This window comes from Chanodichthys erythropterus, chromosome 4 (genome assembly GCF_024489055.1).
Source record: "Chanodichthys erythropterus isolate Z2021 chromosome 4, ASM2448905v1, whole genome shotgun sequence".
NCBI classification, from domain to species: Eukaryota; Metazoa; Chordata; class Actinopteri; order Cypriniformes; family Xenocyprididae; genus Chanodichthys; species Chanodichthys erythropterus.
Genome location: NC_090224.1, coordinates 26,482,598 through 26,501,978, shown reverse-complemented (window position 1 = coordinate 26,501,978; position 19,381 = coordinate 26,482,598). Strand labels below are relative to the sequence as shown.

General features: G+C 40.9%; 1 protein-coding gene across 4 annotated transcripts in view; it reads right to left on the bottom strand.

Moving 5' to 3' along the window:
* The window catches only part of nrxn3b (neurexin 3b), a 605,102-nt gene extending 588,021 nt beyond the window's left edge, over positions 1-17,081 (bottom strand). For 2 of the 4 annotated variants that reach the window (XM_067384646.1, XM_067384647.1), the window contains exons 1-3: positions 16,385-17,081; positions 9,060-9,077; positions 1,641-1,670 (exon numbers count right to left, since the gene is read on the bottom strand). In XM_067384646.1, the coding sequence (XP_067240747.1) occupies positions 1,641-1,670; positions 9,060-9,077; positions 16,385-17,081 (745 nt within the window). The remainder of the gene's footprint in view (positions 1-1,640; positions 1,671-9,059; positions 9,078-16,384) is intronic. The other 2 variants (XM_067384648.1, XM_067384649.1) reach the window with 1 other exon arrangement.
* Positions 17,082-19,381: the final 2,300 nt, after the last annotated feature.

The following is a 19,381-nucleotide window of genomic DNA, read 5'->3' as shown; positions in this document are numbered from 1 at the left end:
ACAGAATTAATATGGATTACATAATTAATATGGATATAATTAATATGGATATAATTGTTACCCCATCCATATGACTTGAACTGAGGTGGGGGAAAAAACGTGCTAGTGTTTCTCAAACTAACAGATGCTCAGGGACAGAGTTTGGCACTATTTTGTATTTCTGGTCTGGAAGACAGGCATATGCTGATTCATATATTTAGATGTATCTTTCTCCATAAGGACTAACCGGTTCAAAGGCTTTCATGTCAGGACACGAGTGCTTGAATGAAGGACATATAATGGATTCATGTCTGAGTGGCTGTCCATCTCCACTGAGAACCCACCACAGGCATTACGCACCCAAGAGAATTGTACATTTCCGTGCCAAGTGACCTTAATTAGTAGGTGGGATTTGCCGTGAATAGGCTTTTTAAGAGAGAGAGAAAATACAGTTTTTCTTTTTCTTTTTTTTATACATAATTTGTCTATTTTTATAAGGACAAATTTTAATAACCAAAAACAAAATATTTAGCTGTGCTTCAAATTTTTGCCTGCAACCCTGTTACCACATTATTTTCTACTGGACATTGCTTAAAATCATGACAGCCAACAAGTAACATCATTTGGAGCCTTTCAACAGCATGGCAGGAAGACAAGTAAATAATCTCATTCCATAAATCTCATTTATTTATTTATTTTTTTTTTTTTTTAAATAACTATAAACCAACATTTAGGCAGAAAGAAAGCTCCTACTGAGTGACACCTTAAATTTTGTTTAAATTTGCTAACATGCTATGTGTAACCCTGTTATCCATTCTGACAGATTTGAGTGTTTTCTTTTAAACTTGCATTTGAATTTTATGTTTAATCCCAGAATATAACAAAATCACAAATTGGATTTTTAAATTGTATTTGAACATTAATTTCAGTAACAGGACTGCAAAATGGGACAAAATACTTTTAATTTATATTAAATAATATTATAAAAAACTACATTATAATATTTCATATTAAATAATAATATAAATGTTTATACAGCTATAATATTTAGTTTGACCTTCACATGTTGACAACAAACATTTTCTGAACCTTCTTTCAGTATTTAAAAGTTGATGAAAAAGTTGGTAGAAGCCCAGAATTCGGGACAAAACCATCATGGCAGATCTTCCTATACCACACATTTAAAAAGAAAAATCTTTCAAACTATTTAAAAAGGAATCATTCTATTAATATGCCCTTTTGCTTCCTTTCAGCATGGTTCATTTAGAGAAGAGCTGTTCCGTTTAGCTCAGGGATATTTTATTTATAACTGCATAGTAATTCTGCCAGTCTATGAATGATATCTAAGTAAAATGAAGGGCAGATCAGTGATTGTAAATTATGGGTCAGTTGGCACTGCAGTAGTCTAACGTATGAGAGAGAATGTAACTTGCTATGACATCATGGGGGGAGTCAACCCTGAGAAAACCGCACCCCTAACCTGTCAGTTCACCACAGTATCACAGAGAGAAATTACATAATTCGGCAAGAAGACAATAATCATGCAATCACGAGGGCAGAGCCAGTCAGTGCAGGGAGCTGCATGCACGTGCAAGAGAAGTCGCAAAAACAATGAAAACACATTGGAAAATGTGCAATAATAGAATTTAGACAGTGCATACCTTGTGGAGACTTCACCATATGCGCGAACCCTTGGGGAAGAAAATGAGAGCGATAGACAGAGAAAGAAAGAAAACTTGAGAACACCAATACCACTACTGTTAAGGTATTGAGACCGCTCATAGTTTGGTGACAGACAAACCATGGCTATCACACTAAAATTGAAGCTTTCTGCAAATAAAGAAAAGCTTCATACAGAAAGAGAAATTAACAACAACATTTCTAACTCCCTAATCCAGGACAACTGTGCTAACATTATTTAGGGCTGTCAATTAATTTAGTACAATTATATATATACTTATATATACTTGCAACATTCAAAGTATTTAATCATGCCCACTGAGCTGTATGTAAATTCTAGAATAAGGAATTGTACAGCCATTGGAGCCATTTAAACTTTAAATATAATCTAAATGTGAACCAAATTTTTGTCATTTTGTTGTTCAAAACAGCTGGACAGAGCACAGAACAGTAAGATGTTTTTAAGTTTTTGAAAGAAGCCTCTTGTTCTCAACAAGTCTGCAAATTTTATTTGATCAAAAGATAAGTATAAATAATTACTGTGAAACATTATAAAAAATGTAAAACAGTTGTTTTATATATATTATATATTTTAATAATTTATTGTAATTATCCCTGTGATGACAAAGCTAAATTCTTAGCAGCCATTACTCCAGTCTTCAGTGTCACATGATCCTTCTAATATCTTCATAATCTAATATGCTGATTGGTGCGCTTGTAACATTTCTTATTATTATCAATGTTGAAAACGTCTCGGGTTACGGATGTAACTCTGGTTCCCTGAGTAAGGGAACGAGACGCTGCGTGAAACGCATTGGGAACCTTCTGCGTGATATCGTCATTGAAGCACTCCTGTATCCAACCAATCGTGTAACGAGACGTCAGAGGCGGGTGACGTCACGGACCAGGAAACTATAAAGCATGCCCGGATGCAGAGAACGCTAGCTTCTGTGGAAAATCTGAAGCAAGCACTCGCAAGCATGCAGGGGTACATCCGTAACCCGAGACGTTCCCTTTCGTGGGAACTATCGACGCTGTGTGAAACGCATTGGGAACGCAATCCCAACTGTGCCGTACTTCGAATGCTTGCTATGTTAGCTCGACAGTACGGAGGACCCTGGAGTGGAGCCCACATCAAGGTTATAATATTTGATAAATGTGTGCTGGTTTGACCATCCAGCTGCATCACAGACGTCACTCATAGAGACGCCAGACATCAAAGCTTTCGATGCCGCCATACCCCTTGTGGAATGAGCACGGACGTTAAAGGGAGGACTGTCCGACTGCTTTATATGCAAGTGAGATGGCCTCAACCACCCACTTGCTCATCCTCTGCTTGGACGCCGGTCCACCTTTATTAGGAGAACCGTAACAGACGAACAATTGTTCTGTTTTACGCCACAGGGCAACTCTGTGGACATAAGCGTCCAAAGCCCTCACTGGGCAAAGCAGATTTAGTTTTTCCTGATCCGAAGATATAAATGGAGGAGGATAAAAGGCTTGAAGCACAATAGGACCCGGGACATTGGTGGGGACCTTCGGCACATAGCCAGGTCTAGCATGAAAAAATGCTCTCACCATTCCAGGAGCGAACTCCAAATATGAGGGGGCCACTGAAAGGGCCTGAAGATCTCCAATTCGTTTTAGAGAAGTAATAGCAAGTAAAAATATTGTCTTTAAAGTCAGAAACTTTACAGACTCCTCCTCCAGTGGTTCAAAGGGAGCCTCAGCTAACCCACGTAGAACCACTGATAAGTCCCAGACCGGGGTCCTTGTGCGCACTGGAGGCCTCAGCCTCAGTGTACCATGGAGGAAGCGTGACACGAGGGGGTCTCGACCAACCGAGGAATCCCCCCCAACATGATAGGCTGATATAGCCGCAACATAAACCTTCAAGGTTGAATAAGATAAGCCCTCCGAGAATTTTTCTTGGAGAAAAGATAGCACAAAGCTGATAGGAGCACGGACAGGGTCCGTTTCATGTTGTCTACACCAGGTAGAGAATAAATTCCACTTATAAGAGTAAAGCTTCCTCGCGGAGGGAGCCCTGGAGCTAAGTATGGTCTCAACAACCTCAGATGAGAGACCAGCCTCTATGAACCTGTCCCCCTCATAGGCCAGGCCCCTAGTTTCCATAGTTCTGGGCGGGGATGTATTATCGCGCCGCCCGCCTAAGATAGAAGATCACGTCTCAAGGGGAGCTCCATCGGAGCACCGTCTATGATGGACACCAAGTCCGAAAATCATATTCGGGTCGGCCAGTATGGGGCCACCAGTATAAGGCTGACCCCTTCCTGGCGTACTTTCTCCAGGACTCGTGGGAGCAGAGCGACCGGGGGAAATGCGTACAGACGTAGCCTCGGCCACGTCTGTACCATGGCATCCAGACCCCGGGGTGCTGGATGCATGAGGGAGTACCAGAGCGGACACTGGGTTGACTCTCCCGAAGCAAACAAGTCTACTTGTGCCTGACCAAAGTTTTTCCAAATGAGATCCACCACTTCTGGATGGAGTCTCCACTCCCCGGGCCTCGGCCCCTGCCTCGACAGGGCGTCTGCCCCCACATTCTGACTCCCGGGGATATAGGCTGCCTTCAACAAAAGCAGCTTCCCCTGAGACCACAGGAGGATCCGACGGGCCAAGTAATTTAGTTGGCGAGACCGTAGACCCCCCTGATGGTTTATATAAGAGACCACTGACATATCGTCTGTGCGGACCAGCACATGATGGTCTCTCAGGTCTGGGAGGAAGTGTTTTAGTGCTAGAAACACCGTCATCATCTCCAGCCGATTTATATGCCAGGAGAGTTGATGGTCCTCCCAAAAAGCCTGAGTTGAGCGACCACTCATGATCGCTCCCCAGCCTGTGAGGGAAGCGTCTGTCGTAAGCATTGCGCGACAACCAGAGGCTCCCAACGCGGGACCCTGAGACAGGAACCAGGGGTCTTTCCACACGGCTAGAGCACAAAGGCATCGCCGTGTGACTTTGATCATTCGAAAAGGGTCCCCCCCCCCGGGGAAAACCCCCTGGTCCTGAGCCACCACTGTAGGGGTCTCAAATGCAGGAGGCCAAAAGGAATTATGTTGGACGCATCTGCCATTAGACCCAACAGTTTCTGAAACTGTTTCACAGTGAGAGACTGGCCTAACTTCACCCCTTTTACGGCTGACAGAACAGAGCTCACACGGGCAGGAGTCAGACGTGCCCGCATTGTTGTGGAGTCCCACATAACACCTAGATAATTGGTGGTCTGAGCCGGTATCAGCACACTCTTCTTGGCATTGAGCCTCAGCCCAAGCCTTTTCATGTGAGACAGAACAACATCTCGATGTTGAACTGCTTGTTGCTCTGAGCGAGCTAGAATCAACCAATCATCGATGTAATTCAGTATGCGAATGCCCTGGGGTCTCAAAGGAGCCAGGGCTGCATCCGCACACTTTGTGAATGTGCGGGGTGATAATGATAGGCCAAACGGAAGAACCTTGTACTGGTAAGCTTCGCCCCCCAAAGCAAACCTGAGGAACTTCCAGTGAGAAGGATGGATGGATACATGAAAGTAAGCATCTTTCAAGTCTATCGTCACAAACCAGTCCTCGGACCTGATTTGGGGAATGATTTTTTTCTGTTTGAGTGTAAGCATTTGAATTTTTAGTCTTTGCATCGACCGATTGAACACCCGTAAGTCTATGATAGGACGAAGTCCTCCATCCTTCTTCGGAACTATGAAGTAACGGCCGTAGAACCCTGACAGCTTGCTGGGAGGAGGAACCCTTTCTATAGCTCCTTTTTGCAAAAGTGTCATAACTTCCTGTTCCATAACCAGAGACTGCTCGGGGGTCACCACTGTGGGAAGGACCCCATTGAATCTGGGCGGGCGAGACCCGAACTGAATTCTGTACCCCTTTTCTATCACGAGCAGCACCCAATTTGATATATTCGGTAGAGTTTCCCATTCTTCCAGAAAATCTACTAAGGGAACCAGTCTCTCGAGACTGGTCTCTGGTGTTTCTTGAGCACTTAGCTCGGCGCTCTGAAACGGCGTGCCGGCAGAAGTCAGCCGAATCAAGTGCAGGCCAACCCTCCTCAGAGGATTGGCGGGGACCCGACGCACACTGGATGGTAAAAATAGCGTGGTCCCCGGAGGGCGCTGGATGGAAGCGGGAGCCAGGTGTTTCAACACCACGCTTCCTCCAGACGGGGGCCGCCCTCCTGGGTCCTGATCCACAGATATCAGGACCGCTTTTTAGAAGCCTTCCGCGCCAAAATAACAGCCCGCAGGTCTGTCTTGGGCTGAGAAGGCTTCTGTGCAGCTTGCCCCTGTCCCCAGAATCTACGTGGGGGAGCATGGGCGGCCACACTAATTTTTTGTTGCACTCTGTGGTGCGCTGAGGAGCTCGTTGCGGGCCGAGACTGCTCCCGCTCAACAGTCTCAGCGGGGATTTTAGACCGGCGGAGGAGGAACCTCTGAAACGCCGCAGATTGTTTCTTGGTCTCCTGGAACCTCTCGACGACAGTTGTGACTGCGTCACCGAAGAGGCCCGAAGGAGACAGCGGCGCGTCCATAAGGGCAGACTTATCTCTGTCCCTTATGTCGGAGAGGTTCAGCCACAAGTGCCTCTCCGTGGCCACCAGGGCTGCCATAGAACGGCCCACTTCTTTAGCCGTCTCCTTGGTGGCACGGAGAGCCAGGTCTGACGCAATGCGCAGTTCCTGAATGCACCCAAATGTGGCCTCCCCGCTGGTCTCAATTTCCCCCAGCACTTCAGCTTGATAAGCTTGCAGCAGCGCCATAGTGTGAAGACACGCTGCTGCCTGCCCTGCTGCCGCATAAGCTTTGCCCACCAAGGAAGATGTAGTCTTAAGGGGCTTGGTGGGCAACGTCGGTGCTTTTAAGGACGATGCCGACTCGGGTGAGAGATAGCCCGCGAGCGTCTCTTCAACCCGGGGCATCGCCGCATAACCATATTGTTTCAGCCCCACGATGTTGCTATAGACCGAGGTCTGGGGGCTGAACACTCTGTGTTGAACTGGTCTGTTCCATGATCTAGACACCTCAGTGTGTAGATCTGGAAAGAACGGTAAGCACCGACGTGGAGGTAATGACCGCGCGGGGAGAAAGCGCTCATCGAGTTTGCTTTTGGGTCTTACATCTCCCCGCTCTGCTTCTGGCCAGCTAATATTTAATTTGGCAACAGCTCTGGCCACTACCTCCATGAGCTCCTCATCTGCAGAGGAAGAGGATGGCGGTTCCTCTTCCACTGCATCGACACTCATCACGTCAACATCCTCAGATGAAGACAGATGAAGTGCCGATGTCTCTCCCCGAGGGGAAGAAACCGCAGGGCGTGCTTCCACCACGGCAGGAGAGACAGTGGGTCTGGCAGCTAAAGGGAGAGATAGGGCGGGGCCCGTCTCAACCCCCGCTGCCAGATCCATTTGTGAACCCCACGAATGGAGCATTCGCTCTGCCTCGGCAGCAGCGGGACCCGATCCGCGGGGAACATCAGCCGAGGCACCCTCCGCTCTATCAAAGAGTGCCCGGCAAGATCGCAGCACTCTGAGGGCGAGCCTTTCGCAATGCACGCAGACAGCTCCCTCGAGAGCTGCCTGCGCGTGCTCAACCCCCAGGCAAATAACACACATATCGTGCGTATCCCTGTCAGGGATAAAGCGAGTGCAGGGATGGACACATTTCCTGAACCGCTTGCTGCTTTCATCCGCCATTTCTTTATATTTTTTGTGTCTTATGATGTGTCTGTATGTATGTTGACACTTTTTGTCCTCAGACAAAGAGAGATGAATCACAAACAATAAGACGCACAACAGCGATCTTAGACACACACACACTTGTTGCTGCAGCTCTTGTCCTCAGACGAAGAGTGAGACCAATAACATATATATATATATATATAGACAGACAACAATAAATAAGACACACGGGATAACATAGAGCGCTTGCTGAAGATAACAGAAGCTAGCGTTCTCTGCATCCGGGCATGCTTTATAGTTTCCTGGTCCGTGACGTCACCCGCCTCTGACGTCTCGTTACACGATTGGTTGGATACAGGAGTGCTTCAATGACGATATCACGCAGAAGGTTCCCAATGCGTTTCACGCAGCGTCGATAGTTCCCACGAAAGGGAACAGTTGTGCTGTTTCATATTAATGTGGAAACTGTGATACTTTTTTTTTGTAACAATCTGAAAGGCTTTACTGTCACTTTGGATCAATTTAATGCATCCTTGTTGAATAATGTATTAAAAAACCTTAACTGACCCCAAACGTTTGAATGATAGTGTACAATATGTGATTTTTTTTTTTTTTTTTATTATTATTAATTTTGATTAATCAACATAATGTAATCAATTTGGTTATTTTTATATAATTGACAGCCCTAATATAATACATTATTGTAATATAAGCAGATTGTGTAATCTGACACTTTCACACATACAGCCTTTGCCAGAAATTTAAATGTGTAAATATACATTTATATTCGAGTATTGTGCCAGCTTTTGAGGGTTTTCCAACTTTTCAATCAAAAAGTTCTGAAGGAGCTAATGCTGTACGTCCAAGTCATTTCCTTTTATCATAACAATTTAGCCACAAAAATCTGCATACTTGTGCATTCAGCTCCAAATAAATTGTGCTCGCCCATTTTTCTAGTAGAAGCAGGGGTATTGATGATTATTAATAGGTGATTGATTAATTATTTTAAATATTCTGATGAATTTCTAGAGAGCATGCATAGCTTATGTATGCATAGTCACCTCCATGACATAGAGCTTTGGCTTGTAAAAATGGAATGAGCTCAACTTAATGAGGTGTGGGAGTATTTCACAACAAACAAGGATTATGTTCACTGCCAGCACTGTGCTGAAGTACAACATGACAACAAACACTATGATCGTCTGTCAGGAGAATTGCAAGCCGGGAGGAAATGACCAGTGTAATGTACACACAAGCAAGTTATAATTCAGTGTAATTTAAAGTTCATAGCCAAAAGTAATGTCCATAATAATTTATGTGGCTGTATTTTTATTTTATTATTTTTTGGTAATTCATTAATAAATTAATGTTTTTTTTTTGTTTTGTTTTTTTGTAATTTTATTATTTTTATTATTGGTATTAATGGTAATACATTTTTAACATTTATTAAATTAATGCAATGCACAGCTTAACGAAAAATGATTAACAGAGAAAAACATTTAAATTAACTGTGTGCTAGGGTAAGTGGGGTCCATGTACAAAGTATTTGGAGTCCTGTTTTATGCAATTGTATGGCTTTTTGTGTGAAAGTGACTATTAAGTGAATAGAACATTATTTTAATTCTCTTCATCTGGCTTTTACCCAAGTTTATGCAATATGTGCTGAGTTTCACAGCCTAAGACTCACTTACCGGGAGTTTTGTTGACAGCTTTTGAGAAGATGGCACAAAGGGGAAGGAAGACAGAGAAAGTTCAACTGTTAGACACACCTTTGACTTTGCATGGAGGCTGTCATGCAAAACTTTCTTTTTTGAAATATAAACAAACTTGTTTGTCATGCAAGGGATCAGGACTGTCCCTGTGCATGCCTATTACGACAAAAAAAATCCTGTGGAACAAAAAGTGCATAATATCTGTTCCATTTTTGAGAGAAACAGATTGACGTTATTGTTTAAAATCACTCCATCACATTGAGAATATCGCTGCAGAGATATTGTATCTAGTGCCAGAATGCAACAGTGTTCCTCACATACTCTGGATGAGACCATAAATCCAAGCAGGTTACTAAACCAGCTGTCCGATGTGGACCACGTGGATTTACGAGGTTGTGAGGTTTGTGGATTTCTGGACACGCTGTGGACACAAAGAATTACTCTCACTGAAGACTCGTGTGTATAAAGCTATCCAAGTAAATCATCCAAAGTTGTTTCATGTTTCTGAATAAAGCAGTTTAAATGAATGCACACTGATTGCAAGAGGAGAACAGCACAGTTCAACCAAATAATCACATACTGTAAAACCTTAAACCAGACATTTGAGATTGTAAAGCTTATATGAATCACCAGTATTAAATAAAATCTGACAAACCAATTTAAATCAAAGAAATAACTTCAATCAAAGCTAAAATTTATATATTTTTTTTATATTTTTTAAAGCTGCAGATAAAACCACAAGTTCTCTGGTAACATTCCCTGGAAATTAAATCCATAACCTTGATGTTGCGAGCAGCATGTACTGTAAGCTGAGCTAAATGTTGAATATCATATAGACAAGTTAGCAGTAGCACAAACATTTTTAAGTAACATGGCATGCCTGTCCCTTCTTCATTGGAGTTAATTCGACAAAAAAAAGAAAAATTAATCGGCTATCATTGAGCATGTCACAGTAAGCAATCAAAGACTGATCATTTTACCAAATGAGGAAAGAAATATTTTATGATTCACAAAATTTGCCATCTCAGAAGGCAATACCATGGCAAAAAAAAATTGTACAACGTGCAGCCTAGTTAACATTCCTTCGCTTCTTTCTGGCTGGGAAAAAAATCATATAGATTTTCTGAAGGCCACGCAACATCAGATATCTCCATCTGTTAGCTTGAGTCTGTTTTCCAGAGTTTTGTCTCTTTCCTGTCGTACTTTCAGGGTTGGAACCAGAGGATGATCAGTTTATTTTTTCAATATTTGCTGGTCTGCCTGGCTTATTGCATTTACAATAGGCTTTTAGGGCACACTTGTCAAGCTTTTAGGATTCGCTGGGTTTCTTGGCTTATAGCACTTTTGGTAAATTTAATCGATAGAGACAGTCTGATTTTTCATGTCTAAGTTTAATTGCAAAGTTGTGTTTAGGATGCTGGCTGCTGGTGGTCCCACTATACTTCTTAACTAGCTTATCTTTCTTTTTTTCAGTATTGTAGTACACAAATCTGAGTACAAGACCATATTTTCATTGTCCTGTTCTTGTCATGGACTCGGGAGCCTTTTGACTTGTCTTGACTCAGAATCCAGTCATGAGTACTACAACAAAAATACTTTTAGTGGTCTGTGCATACGATCTGCTCTGTGCTATCATATCTCTGGGCTGGAGCAAACCATGTGTGAGCTGCAGAGGTTTACATGACACTGACGCAAAACCAGGCTTGATTCATCCCAGAGGAAAGCATAATTTTACTGTCTGAATCATTTAGACCTGATTTGACTATACTCACTCAACCCTATTCTGGTATCGGTCTTGACTTGGTCAACCTACTCATGTCTCGGTCTCTGACTTGAATAAACTGGTCTTGACTACAACACTGCCTCATTTATCAACAAAATGGCTGCCTCTTAGAACAATACCCCTGCCTCCACTGTTAAATAAAAACACAGAAGAGTGTAGAATCGGATTTCCAGACAGTGTCACTTTAGCTGGTTACTTGAAGCATTTGAGAGAGAGAGAAAGAGGGTTTATCGCCTTCACGTGACCATATCCCTCTTGATGACATGCTGCTCAGCTTTAATCCTTTGCTCTATTTTTCATCCCCAAACATTTCATCCCAACATTTGCCTGCATTGGGTCAAGAGACACAAATGCCCTGTGTGTCTGAATCTGGATACTAGTCCTTTTCCACTTTTTTTTATTGACCTACTTTTGTAGTAAGATTATAGTAACTGTCATATTTCCATGTATATTTATTAATCCTCACAGCTAAGCCCACAGCGATTGTTTTGACTGTTTTTCCGGCATTAATTGCTTTTTATCTTGTAAAAGGCTAGGTTAAAAATGTGCAGCTCGTAAGTGAAGAAAATAAGGTGCAGCTAATCACAGGAAAATTGTTCTTTTTCATTGAGTCTCTTAATAATTAAAGCATCATTACTGAGTGACTACACTTCTTTTTAATGCAGTGTCTTGCAAATAAACTAACAGAGATTAAACAGATGGAAAGCTAATGGATGCATCTAAAATGTAACGCACAGAAAAATCAAAGTATTTAATATTTTTTTGATGAAATTCACAATAAAGTGTTTGTGTATGTAATGTGGTCTCTGTGATCTCAATAACTAAATGCTGTGGCACAGTTTGCCAATGATACCCTCTGATCCACATCGTCAGTGCAGACTGAACATGTGTTTTACGTCTAAATGCATACTGTTTTAATCTGCCTGCAGTTTAAAACCAATTTCTACATGATAATTCAGGCAGTTGTGTGCCTGCTGAGGTTGTGTGGCCCGTCTAGCACTTCCATACACTCTGAGGTATGCGGTCTGCTTTCCTATGCCATCTGCATGCTCTGAGGGTCTTTGCAAGCCTGTTGCCATGTTTCTGCCTGTTTGCGTGTAAAACAAGTGCAGGTTGGACAGATTGCCTATTTTGCTCGATACCAAGGGCAAACATTAAACACTTTCTCAGCTCACATTTATTTTGGTACATACTGTATTTGTTAAATTGCACCAGCAGTAAAATATGAATTCACTAAAGAGATCGGCAGTCCAGTTTCAAACATGATTAAACATTGCATCTTGATCATCTATACTAAGTTATTCTGATTCTTTTTAGTACAAACATGCCTTATGTTGTTTCTTCAGCTAAGGGCAGTCCTAACCCACTCTCATTATTTATAAGTGAAGTGACATGTGGCCAAGTATGGTGACCCATACTCGGAATTTGTGCTCTGCATTTAACCCATCCAAGTGCACACACACAGCAGTGAACACACACCCGGAGCAGTGGGCAGCCATTGCTGCGGGGTACGGTGCCTTGCTCAAGGGTCTCACCTCAGTCGTGGTATTGAGGGTGGAGAGAGCGCTGGATATTCACTGCCCTCACCGACAATCCCTGTCGGACCTGAGACTCGAACCCATGACCTTTGGGTTACAAGTCCGACTCTCTATCCATTAGAGACACTAAAGTTTAAGCCCATCATTTGCCCCCATTGCCCACCAGCGAAATAGCCATTTCTCTTTCGTTCCACCCCTAATTATGGAACGCTCCCACAGCTCAGCAGTGATGAAGCCAAGACAGGCCGTTGACTGCCCCAAATTTATTTATTTGTTTGCTTCTTTGTTTCTATTCATTCATTCATTCATGGCAAAACCCATGAAAATTCCCATCACGGTTTCATTTCCACCACATCTCAAAAGCTATTCTGTGGAGTAAATAAAAAAATAAAAAATGGTGGAAATTACATTTTTTGATCAAATGGCCGCCTCTTTCGTCCTATGAACGCCCTACCTACTACTATTTCACACTATAGCCACTGTACAATTTAATGTATCTTTAATACACACAATATTTTCACTTTATGCATAATTGGTCAAATTATTATTTTATATATTAGTAATTACAGCTTGATTGGAAAAATGGCACACAATAAAATATTCAGTGATATTTATAGTATCTTGATCAGTATCTTGTCTCCTTAGTAAACGAATACACTTTATCAAGGGCCAACGGTTCAGTGGTATTTACCAAATGGAACTGTCATTTTTGAAAAAGATATTTTTACACAGTAAATATTGAAATGGTTTATGTTACTTGAGTGTTTGTTTAGAACAGTTTAGTTTAAAAAATTTGATAACAGATTTTCATATTCTACAACTGACGGTCTGGCACTGGGATAGGGTAAAACAATAATACATAAAATGAATTTGAAAAGTAGCAAAACTTAATGATGAAGTCATGGTAAAAAGTCAGTTTTAATATGATGTTATATACAATTTCATATACTGTAATAAAAAAAATAAAAGTCAAGCACATTTTAAGAGAATGGGCATAGTCTGCTATATCCTCCACAAATTAACACTTAAAACAGGCTTGCAAACTAGGGAATTAATTTTTGGCCATGTTTGCACAATTATGTGATTTGCATAATTTCTTTACTGAATCGAGTGCTAAATACACAGATAGAATACACAAATATATGTTATAAATGTGTTCTTAGTGAATTCCCCCAAATAGTGAATTGACCCTAAACACAGCCATGCTGTGGGGTGCTGAGAGCGTGTCAGTCCAAGTTTAAGCCCATCATTTGCCCCCATTGCCCACCAGCGAATTAGCCATTTCTCTTTCGTTCCACCCCTAATTACAGAACGCTCCCACAGCTCAGCAGTGTTATCAGACACATCCATTAATCTGTGAACACGACTGGGGCCTGATGAAGCCAAAACAGGCCGTGACAGCCCTGACAGCCATGCCTGCGGTCAAAGCATAGGATGGGCTGAGCAAAACCTTTGCTCTGAGAGTAGAGGTCCACTAGCTCTACATTTATCACATCAGTTTTCCCTTGAGCAGCTGCTGACTGGCTCCTCATTAAGGGCACTTTTTTAGGCCTGCTGGTCGCCAGAAGGCCAGAGATGCAGAAACATCCTTCACTGGCCCTCCAGCCCTGAGCGCCCCTACTGATCCAAAGGTGATCTGATCATACAGCCTAATCTCCTGTCGCTGCCACTGACGACTATCTCTTAATCTTTATAAAGGAGCACTGAGGCACAGGTCTGGTGTGATCAGTCTAAAGGGCTTGGGTTTGATCACGAAATGCAATAAGTCAGGCATTCAGGTTTGAGTCTACTGATTCCCTGCCTGACTGGATGCCTTTATATCCATGCCCTGAATAAATTGAGATGCTTGTGGAATTATAGACTATACACAGGGCGCAACACGAAAAGAGTAATCTCTCATAACCAAAGCACCAAGTCTCTTGGCAATTCAGTGTGCATTCGGAAAGTATAATCAGTTTTGAGACTTATATTTTAATACCTGCTGGAGAGTCTTCAGTGAGAGTAATCCCAAATAGGTCTCAACACTAAAGTGCAGTTGAAAAAAGAAACTTGACTGTCTAAAATCAAGAAATTGCTCTTTTAAGGTAATAGAAATCCTAATCTCAGTTCAAAAGATTCAACTCTTGAAATTGTGGTGTACCTTCCATTGTCTGTAACGTGCAGGATCTGGATATTTAATGGAAAAAAGTATAATTTTATCTATAACAATGATCATATAAAACAATAAAAACCAAAGATGGATATACCTAAAAAGGTTTGGAATGAACAAAATATATGTAACATCATTGAAATCATTGCTGACATAAACTGTTACTCAATCACTCATCATATCAGCAAAATAATTGCTGAAAATCAAAACATTATTATTATTATTATTATTATTATTATTATTACTACTATTATTATTATTATTATTATTATTACTATTATTATTGTTATTAAATGTAATAAAAAAAACTGATATGTCTTCAAGTCAACACCTTTAATTGAATTACTGACCCCAAAGACTATCTGGACACTTAAACTACTCTTAAAAATGTATGCATTTCATTGCATTAGAACAACTGGCATCTTCTGCTAACTTCACTTTTCTAAATATTTTACTGGATGTTTAGTGGAAGTCAGTTCCCCTCAACTTCAAACAGGTGTCCTAGGAACTTTTTTTAATTTTATTTTATTGCTTGTTTGTTTGTTTGTTTGTTTTTTTTGTTGTTGTTGTTTTGTTTGTTTTTTTATGTTTCACTTGAAAGTGTGTGTATACTATCTTTAAAAAAAAATCACGTTTTATTCATTCAAGTGTCTAAATACTCTTTGGGTCCACTGCATATCATCGTTATGTGAAAAGGTTATACTTAGCAGCATTTGTACAATAAGTACAGTTTCAATGATAATTTCACAGATGAATGAGAGAAATTATGCTAAAATGCACTTTGTAAGTGTGATTGGAGGTGTGTGAGGTGGGGTGAATGACATTATATATTAAACAGCATTTCAAACAGGCAATGTTAAAGTCAACATGACATAGCATTCAAGACTCATTTTACTTTCATAATGCAATGTTCCAGTGAAATTAGATGAGCGATCAAAAAAAACTTTTTTTATTCAACTAACTGCAAAAATTACTTCTTGACATTTTTTCTGAAAAACAAGTTAAAAAATTAAGATAAATTTACTTGAAAGGCAACACTGCATACTATATTAAGACTTGATTTCATATGTTGAATCTTACACCATCTTATCTTACACCATGTCTACACCGGAGGTGTTTCTGTCACGCAAAAAGACAATAGAACCCATTATAATCAGTGTTATTGTCTACATTGGATGCAGCGTGACACAACACAACAAATTCTCAACAGTAAACGGATTCCCCGTTCTATTTCTGACGTAGTCCGGTCGGTTTGTCGCGTTCAGTGTAGACAGCTTTTAGCTGTTGCGGTGCGACACGACAACGGTCGCATCTGGTGTAGACAAGGTGTTACTGCTCTGGCATGTTGTTTCACTTGTTTTTATTTAAAACAAGTGAAAAAAAAATGCCAGTGTCAATCTGCCAAGACAAAATAGACTTGTATTATAGATACATTCTCTGAAAAGTGTTGCTTCTCAAGCAAATATATCTTGTTTCAAGGATTTTTCAAAAATATTTTAACTGGAAAAAGAGACCAAAATACTCATCATTACCATTTTTTGCAGAATGGACAGAATCTGGACTTCAATCTCAATAAAACAGTGAATACATAGCTATTTCGGTATTGTTTACCTTTCTTCATGGTCTATATGTAAGTGACATCAGCAAAAAAAAAAAAGTCATTTCAGAGTCAGAGCATGTCTTGTCATGTCATGTTGACTTGAGTTGTTTTTTTAATTATTTATCTTTTGCTTAGGTTTTCTTGTAAATAGATCACTGAAATAAACTACATCCAACTATTGCCTCGACTTGTGTTGAAAATCAAAGGCAAGTGTTGGAGGAGAATCATCCTTACCTTCATTGCAGTAACGACCTACATATCCTGTTTTGGAGCAGTCACAGTAAGCTTCACCGTCAGCCATGCTGCAAATGCCTCCATTTTCACAGGGGTTCTCCGTACACAAGCCTTCCATCTCTAACCGGACCTTTTGGCTTCCCAGGCGTGTTGGAACCTGATTCCCATAACCCAGGTCTGTAATAATCCCCTTGAACGGTGGCATCTCCTTAACCGCTGGTAGTGTTAGGGCAGTTGTCCGAATGTCTTGAGGCACACCTCCGAGATACAGGTCACTGACAATCTTCATAAACTGCCTCTGTGGTCTCACTTCGTCCATCTGGGATTCTCCATCCAGTACCAATGCTGTTCGCAAGTTGTGTCTGCTGATGGTAGCAAAGTGCCAGCGACTGTCGTTTACCATTTTGCCGGAGGTTATAGTGGTTTCTGCACAGTCCACGCTAAAATGTAACTTTAGCTTGCCTTCCTCAATACCCAGGAGCAGGAAGTCACAATATCCTCCATCGTCAAAGTAGAGAACCAGAGCGTCTGATATAGCTGTTTTGAATTGAAAGCTGAGGTCACTTCTGGTGCTGGCATCCCAGCGAAGATAACGTGCCCACTGACCCTCTAAGCCTGTGAATTCCAGGCCCAAACCAAGACTAAAGAAGGTGCTGAGCAGGAATACTACACAATGAGGCTGGCAAAGGGGAGGCATGGTAAACAGTGATTATGCTACAAGGGATCCTCTTGCAGTGAACAAAATAAAATTCCTCAGTTATATTTTCTGGCAAATTACATGAAGGTCACTGAAGAAACATCAAATCCTTTAAGTGATAACCATATGGGCAAAGAAGATGAAGCCACTGAGGCTCTTGACTCATGCTATCCCAAATCCTGTTTAGGGGTACCAGGATGAATTCCAAACGGACCGAACAGCCTTCAGATTAGAATTGGACTGCTCACCTTCACTTTATCTATTAGAGAGGCTTTACAGATGATGCTCCCTTGAGTCGACTTCCTGGATTAAAACAGAGATGCTCCATATTGGTTCTGATTATATTATATCGCCACATGATAATGGCCACATTGGGCCTTTTTGACTGATCTGTGAAGAGAAAAAAATGACATTTTCATTAGGTTCATTATATACATTACAGACAAATATACCACAGACCGTAGGAGTGAACGTGATTTTTAGCAAGTACAACATTTTCCAGGATCAACATCTTTGTTGATCCTGGAACAACATTTTAATCAACCCATCTGATTTGAGGGACAAGTTTACAATTTATGTCAAGTTTAGGCTTACAGCCAGGGTCTACATCAGTGTTATTCACATATTATTGCCCTCTGATTTTAGGGGTACTATGGGTAGTTTATAGGTTTAGACCCTAGGATAGGGTTAGGACTACACTTTTGGACAGGAATACTGTTCCAGGATCAACAAAATATGTAGATCCAGGAACATGCCTTACTTGGCAAAATTACACCTACATATTTACTCAGACAAAGAGAGGGTTTGTCTAAGTTATGTTTAATTTTGATTAATTTATTCAAATGACAGTTTTTGAACAATGACAAAAAACTATTTGCATATTGTTTTGTGAAACAACGTCATCTTTATAATATTACACTTAATATTTGTTTTTCACATATTATAAATGGGCCTTTATAAATAAAAATATACAGCTATGGAAAAAAATTAAGAGATCACTCCAAGTTCAGAAATCAATGATAAGTGGTCTCTTAATTTTTTCCAGAGCTGTATCTTTATATTTTAATAAGGGATGTCACAGCCAGTAAAGTGAAGTTTGTTTTTTTTTGTTTTTGTTTTTTTACCTTAGTGTTCAGAAACCATAATTAAACCATTTGAGTCCGACTTTTTTTTTTCATGTCACTTTCATGTGTTTGTTTGACCAATGGCAAATGGAGTGATAGGAAAACCTTTTTAGTTTGTCATTATTTTAGCAATTTCATTTGAAAACACATATTTCACAGTAAAAATGCATATTGATAGTGTGTTGAACAGATATTTTTGAAAAGGGCCAATAGTGAAGCCTTTTACTCCAAAATAAAGCTTGCACAACTATTTCATAACAAAAATATAACAATCACTGTACAGTATTTCGTATTTAAAACTGCACTTGCATTTTGGCAAGTACTCACAAAAGCCATGGTCAAATATTTGCTGTTTACGACATCTGAGTATTTACAACACTAGCGGTCAGTTGACAGATGTCTGTTGGAGAGATACTGTACGTGTGTGTAGAATTCCATCCCTCCCTGCCCTGGCTGTTGCTTTGGCATGGCGCCCCAAGAGACAAAAGCCTCCCCAATCGTAGCTGTTCCACAGCAGTGCAACACAATAGCCCCTTTAACTACCTGCCCTGAATAGTTAATCTCTCCCTGGCAGCCAGCTATTGAATTAAAGCAACTGATACCAACACCGATGCGTGGACCATCCCTTGAGCGATAGTGGGTCTTGTCTGTGTTAGGGAATGAGCGCTTCGCAAGATTTGAGAAGAAAGGTAAAAAGGGTGAGCCGAGCAGAACGCAGAGGCCACGGTCAAGACATTTACCTTGCGTGCCACACTAATAGGTAAGGCATCATGGAGAACAGGTTTTCAGAAGGACTTCCTGTTAAGTCTGCTTTACTGCAAACGGGCTGGCCTGAAACCTGATCGTCACACACAGCACATGACAACTGCCATTGGTCTGGCAGCAATCACACGGAGGATTTATTACAAACATAATACAGACTATTGTGTTACAAATGATATAGATCTGATCAGAACTCTCCAAACTAGCAGTCTATGAGGATTCTTGTTCAAAAAATATTTGTACAGAATTTTGGAGAATAAGCAAATACATCCCATTTAATATGTTCCGGAATCCATAGAATATTCACTCAAACAGAATAAGTGTTGCATTTGGTTCCCAAAAGGCAAAGGAACATGAAAAGCTTACACATAACGATCAGAGGAAAAGTCTTCCATCTGCCTTGAATGATATACA